At 37.5% G+C, this 6925-nt stretch overlaps 1 protein-coding gene across 1 annotated transcript; it reads left to right on the forward strand.

Moving 5' to 3' along the window:
- The first annotated feature begins 4483 nt into the window (after positions 1 to 4483).
- Positions 4484 to 6627, forward strand: LOC110451436. Its single transcript, XM_021499454.1, has one exon. It carries the CDS (start codon positions 4561 to 4563, stop codon positions 6214 to 6216), a length of 1656 nt encoding a protein of 551 aa, XP_021355129.1. The 5' UTR covers positions 4484 to 4560; the 3' UTR covers positions 6217 to 6627.
- Positions 6628 to 6925: the final 298 nt, after the last annotated feature.

The raw sequence follows: 6925 nt of genomic DNA on the forward strand, positions 1-6925 counted from the left end.
AAGACTAGACACTTTGCTTCTCTATATAGTTGGACAGTGTCAGTCTGGACACTTTGCTTCTCTATACAGTTGGACATTTTTAGTCTGGACACTTTGGTCCAGACACCTTAATCCTCTGAAAATCTTAACCTTTCCCGTGCAGATACTGTGTTTATTGTCTATAGTGGAACATTGTTTGGTCCAGAGACCTTAGTCCTCTGAAAATGTAAACCTTTCCTGTGCAGATACTGTGTTTTTTGTCTATAATGTTGTTTGGTCCAGAGGCCTTAGTTCTCTGAAAATCTAAACCTATCCTGTCCAGATACTGTGGTTTTTGTCTATAGTGGAACATTGTTTGGTCCAGAGACCTTAGTCCTCTGAAAATCTTAACCTTTTCTGTGCAGATACTGTGTGTTTTGTGTATAGTGGAACATTGTATGGTCCAGACACCTTAGTCCTCTGAAAATCTAAACCTTTCCTGTGCAGATACTGTGTTTTTTGTCTATAATGTTGTTTGGTCCAGAGGCCTTAGTTCTCTGAAAATCTAAACCTCTCCTGTCCAGATACTGTGGTTTTTGTCTATAGTGGAACATTATTTGGTCCAGAGACCTTAGTCCTCTGAAAATCTTAACCTTTTCTGTGCAGATACTGTGTGTTTTGTGTATAGTGGAACATTGTATGGTCCAGACACCTTAGTCCTCTGAAAATCTAAACCTTTCCTGTGCAGATACTGTGGTTTTTGTGTATAGTGGAACATTGTATGGTCCAGACAACTTAAACCTTTAACAATTTAACCTGCCCAGTCCAGATACTGTGGTTTCTGCGATAAGTCGAACATTGTTTATTCTAGACACATGAACTCTCTGAACAACTTAACCTCTCCAGTCCATTACAATTCCATTTTTTCTTTAGTAAATTATTAATGAGCACATTTTCTTTATTTTGTTCCCCCATTCCATTTTGATCTGATGTTTGCCCTAGCTCTCAGATATTTCAGTACTTTGATTAATTATTTAGAGCATTTTTCCAAAGGATGACCACTTTTTCGTTATACGATTTGCTTTTGCATATTATATCCCGGAATCAAAAAGTTTATAACAAGTTGGTCCTCGGATGGGAAAGTGTTGAAAGTATATTTTCTAAGTCTGGGAAACCCCATCACTTTCATAGATATCCGCGAATATGGTTATATTTGCAGTATAATATTCATAATACCTATTATATCAGTAGTTCAAAATTTCATATTCAATTGGTTTTATATCTATTCCATGTAATTTTCTACTGGAAGTTATTGTGTGGGCCTCACTGGGAAGCTATTAATATTGCCATGGAGGCTAATACACCTGTGGTGAGTCTCATTTCCCCATGGATTTGCCTCTACAACACTGAGTGAAGCTGATAAGCATGGTCACTTGTTAATTGTTGCAGCTAGCACAGGCGAGGACATCGATCCTGCACTGCGCCCTTCCTTATCCCTGCCGCCTGTCTCTGCAGCGCTGACTGATTTAATAGCGTGTTCACCTGTTAACGTATTGGAGCCCGAGCTCCGCGTGGGGTACATGAATACACAACATACGCAGGCACGGGGCATCTCCTCCTATCTTGCCCCCTTTACAATAAATAACTTGCTCATTCAAGTGAAGAGAACGAAATAAAGTGTGTTATGATTACCCAGCAAATGAACTCGGCATAATTGCACAATACATATAGTTATGCCGATATCCAAAAAACCGGAAGGAAGCGTTCTTCAACAGTGTCCAACCATAATAGAACATCGTCGACACATTTGGTTTTGTTGGGGATGTCCAAAACAAGCTCATCATAGCGCCTGGTGTATCCATCGCCCGATGCGATGTAGCCTTGGGGTGCAGTTTTGTAACGTTTGTCTTCTTCCAGCTTGCAATAACAAAAACCTTAAAACTGTGGAAGAAGGAGAGATTTTTGTTATGAAATGCAGTACCTGCAATGTCCAGTACAGAGATAATGCCTGTGGACATTACCTTTGCTCTGTTCTGCTAACGGATATTCATCAGCAAGGAATCCGCAAACTTGAAATATTTAGACCGGACCTGCAGAAGATTCTGGCTGCAAATAGTTTTCATGAAATTGTCTCGTACGACAAGCAAGAAATCTTCACTCATCTGATGGACATAGTTGGCAGCTCATTTAAATGCTACATCCACAACAGTACCATTAAGGATGTTGTGTGCAAGAAAGTATATTAGAAGGATAAAAACAGAGGATATTGTTATTTGTTTGTTATAAATTTGAGCTGCAGTCTGAAAGTATATTCTTATTTACTATAAAATCATAATTATATATATTATGATCTTATTTGTAGTCATGGGGTTTGATTTGTGAAATATATTTCAAATTGAGGATATTATATCAAGATGAATGTCCGCTTTTGGGTCATATCTTGAAAACAGAATGTAGTTTTTGTATACGCCCGTAAAATTTGACGGGAATATTATGGTATGGCGTTGTCCGTCCGTCCGTCCGTCCGGCGTAAACTTTTGTTTGTCCGGCAATCTCCTCCTTCATTTTCGACCGATCTCTTTGAAACGCGGTATACATTATAATTATGATATGAAGTTGTGTCTCCCATAAAAGAAGTTTGATCTGACAATTTTTCCAAAAGTTATCGCCCTTTGTTCATTTCAGTATTTGATCTTTGTCCGGCATTCTCCTCCTACATTTTTCAACAGATCTCTTTGAAACTTTATATACATTATAATCATGATATGAAGTAGTGTTTCCCTTAAAAGAACTTTGATTTGACAATTTTTCCAAAAGTAATTGCCCTTTGTTCATTTAAGTATTTGATCTTTGTCCGGCATTCTCCTCCTACATTTTTCAACAGATCTCTTTGAAACTTTATATACATTATAATCATGATATGAAGTTGTGTCTCCCTTAAAAGAATTTTGATTTGACAATTTCTTCCAAACGTTATTGCCCTTTGTTCATTTCAGTATTTGATTTTTTTATTCAGAGATTTTCTCCTACATTTTTATAGCATGTCAGCTAACCACTCTTTGAATGATGCAGATCTTATTTCAATGTAAGAAAGTATATAACACTATATGGCATTCGACGGGCGTATATATTGTTCCGCCCTGCGGTACTCTTGTTAGCTCACCTGGTCCGAAGGTAAATTTGTCCATTTCTTTTTCTTTGCCTTAACGGCAGCATCATGCCAGACACCTTTTGCAAAAGGACCCTTAGTCAAGGTCACAGGGGTCAAATTTGTTAAAACACTCGAACAATTTCTTCAATGTCATGTTAAATAGCTGTTTTAGCCGTGTTTAAACAGAGTTATTGCCCTCTACACTTCATTCCATCTGTGACATCCCTTCAGGTGTCACGCCACAAGTACAAAAAATAACTTTTAGTTGATTAATGCTTCAAACTGCGGTCTTTTAACATGCTAGAGATTTAAACAAAGTTGTTGATAACTAACTGCATGCTTTATCTTTCGTTTAGATACAATGACTCAGAGTAATTTAAAGGTAACATTTTTAACAGATTATATGGAATGAAATCTATATATATTTTACTTTGCAAAACAATGTAGTTCAAGTAGTTTTCGATATTTGATTGCGAATTTATATTGGGTAAAAAGTCAGCGGGTGTTCCCGCCCCGCTTCATCGGTTTGGCTTGTAAACTATGCCATTACATGGGCTGTGAATTCTTTTTGACGCCAAAAAAAGGTTATAAGATAACATCTTCACTGATTACCTTTCAATCATCCTACAGGCCGGGCTGCCGCCGCTTTACAGAGAGAATAATGGAGGTAGGGAGATGTAATGCCATAGACATCGTATTGTCTCGGTAAACACGCAACAAAAACATTAGATGAAGTAAGCGGATGTTGGTCAATGTATGTTGTATGACAGGAATAAAAAATCGACTATTCACTCAAAAAGTAAAATTAAAAGTAGATTTAGCCATACAACCTATAGCTGACAGAACAGTTACGGACATAAAGTGGAGGAGGTATGAAATGTCCGCGCAAGGCGTAACAGACACAATTAAACTAGGTAAGGTCAATTTCTTTTTAGATAACTTTAAAGTCAACGATGAACCTTTATCTACGATCAACACCATACAATCCCTGTACAATTCCTGTACACGGCGAGCGCATTCAAATTAAGTTAATTTATTTTTTATCGATCATTTATTATGTGTGTATACATCAACCCGTATAGACACGCGTGTTTGACTTTACAGTACAATGGTTTTCAGATATCGATATCATTTTCGAGCATATACATAGTCTGTATTCTTATACATAGCGAACTCATTCAAAGTTTTAAACATTTATCTGAATCTATTGTTCTATTACCTGATTTTATTTCTGTGTATTTTCAACTTCACAGTACACTGCGTTAACGTTATGTAACTTGTGCGGGCTTCTATTATAGACATTGTATAAGCCTCTATTAGATAAACCAAACACACGTGATTCAAACAACATAATGATCAATTGAAGAAGGAAGTTTAATTCAGAACAAATGCAAATGGCGGCCTGTAAGATATGGCTTGTGTTCATAGAATTGATATAAACGTTAGTAGCAATGGCAAGTAAGTTATCTATCCGCCGCGCCCAGGTGCATGTGCCTAATACTTGTGCGTTGTGTGAAAGCATACAGGACGTTAACTGGTACTGTAATGACTGTCAGGAGGCCTTGTGTGACAAATGTAAGGACGGTCATCAACGCGGAAAGAAGACACGGAATGACGATGTCGTACCAATAAAGGAGGCGAACAAACTCGGGGAAGCCGTACTCCCAGAGGGATGTAAGACACATCGAGGTAAGACATGTGACCTGTACTGTAGTGACTGTGACATCGTAATGTGTGCGATGTGTTTTACCGAGAAACATAAACAACACACATTCAAAAAAATTGAAGAGGAAATTGACTCACAAAAACAGTACATGCAAGATCAATTGAAAATATTAAAGTCCAAGTCAGACCATTTTAATGATAGTCTATCAAAACGTCATGAAATGAACAAGTCAGTCAAAGAGAGCGTCGATGTGATCCGACAAACTGTACAAACCCAGAGACAAAAACTGAAAGTAGAAATTGATTCCATAGCCGACGCCGTCTTGGTCGAGTTATCGGCCCTGGTGGAAGAAGAAGAAAAATCCTATCAACATGATTGTAAATCTCACGAACAAACTATCAAAGAGATCAAACAGCTGATCAGAGATGTAGAGCAGAAGACAGAAAAGATGTCTAATAAATCCTTGTTTGAGATGACAGGGAGACTGAGAACCACCATACCACTGTATGATGTTACTATAAATACCATGTTACCTCGCCCACCTAAATTCATGCCTGGGAAACTTAACGCAGATCAGATGAAGTCAATGATTGGATATATTCATGTCGGCAAATTGAAGACTGAAGACCTTAGGTATGAGAAGAAAGAGATTGACAGTAAAAAGGTTAGTCAGATTTCTACATTCCGAGTACCTCAAAAGAGACAAATCTACTCAATATGTCCTATTGACGACAATCACGCATGGATGTCAGTATTTAGTTCTTATGAATTGATTAAAGTCAACAAGGAAGGTAAGGTCATAGAGTCTGTCAAGCTTGACTTTAACCCGTGGTGTCTGGCAGTGACCAACACAGAAGAACTACTGATCACGCGTTATGGTGGTTCACCACTGATACACAAACTATCCAAAGACAGACGAGTGACCAGGTTTACTGACATCAGTCCGTTAATGGCCTGGGGTATCAGTGTCAGTGACAGTGACGAGGTGTTTGTTACTACTCAGACTACAACAATACAGGTACTGAACATGTCCGGGGAGAGGATCAGACAAATCTCGTGTGGAGGTGATGGGCAGAGTATCGTATGTATGACCACAGGATGTATAGCTGTCACCACTGGCGCGAACATTTATATTTGTAAGGAAATTATTGTCATCAACAAATCTGATCAGATCATACATAAGTGGAGTGGGGAACTGGACAATGGTCAGGAGTTAGAAAAGACGACACAATGTGATATAGCACGTGATAGATATGACAGAGTGTTTGTACCAGACTCCTACACTAACCAGGTATACGTCCTCTCGGAGAATGAGAGAAAGGCCAAGTGTCTCCTGGACAAGAAACATGGAGTAATACATCCATCGGCTGTGTGTGTAGACAGGTGTGGACATGTTTGGATCGGCTGTAGCAATGGTAGAGTACATGTGATGGAACTATAAACAAACCAGGGGGTATCACCAGACCGAGTCGATATCAAAACGGATGAAAACATAGCATTATATTCTAATGCCGATACAAATGTGTTCGTGCTATAATTCTATAACGTGAATGCCTTAAAATGACTCAATTTATTTCATGTTTTAAGGTAAAAACATGTCAACTATATCGTGTGTTGTTTATTTCGATTATCACAAATTTCTGTTTTGAACTTTATTGTGATCAGTAGGAAATCGTTAAAGAGCTCTATGCTGAATTTTAACAGAACCTAGTTTGTGTTCCCTATCATAATGTAATGTCAACAGTTATATACATTTGGCTTAACATATCACAGTTAAATTAATGCCTGAAAACGTTGATATATCAATGTTCACAATAAGCGTGACAGGAAGATGACACATTTTCATTTGTTTTTTTAATCCAATGAATCAATTTCATCACTGTAGATATGATCATTTTCTCATTTTTTTCTTTTTCTGTCCAAATTATTCTGATTTCAGGCTTGATTTTTGTGAAATATATATTGTAGTAGGATTTATTAGTCTTAAATTACTTACATCAGGAGATAATGAGCTATCACCAGAAATTAATACTTCTATATTATCTAAAGTTGAGAAATTAATTAATTTAACTAATAGATTCATCTAACTTGAATATGATTAGTACATTTTTATTTAATACTTCCCGTTATATCAATCTGCTTCGAGTATG

Source organism: Mizuhopecten yessoensis, unplaced genomic scaffold (genome assembly GCF_002113885.1).
Source record: "Mizuhopecten yessoensis strain PY_sf001 unplaced genomic scaffold, ASM211388v2 scaffold6019, whole genome shotgun sequence".
Lineage (NCBI taxonomy): Eukaryota > Metazoa > Mollusca > Bivalvia > Pectinida > Pectinidae > Mizuhopecten > Mizuhopecten yessoensis.

Bases quoted from the DNA above. Each gene is read 5' to 3' on its own strand.
- LOC110451436 (XM_021499454.1), top strand. From the start codon at position 4,561: ATGGCAAGTAAGTTATCTATCCGCCGCGCCCAGGTGCATGTGCCTAAT.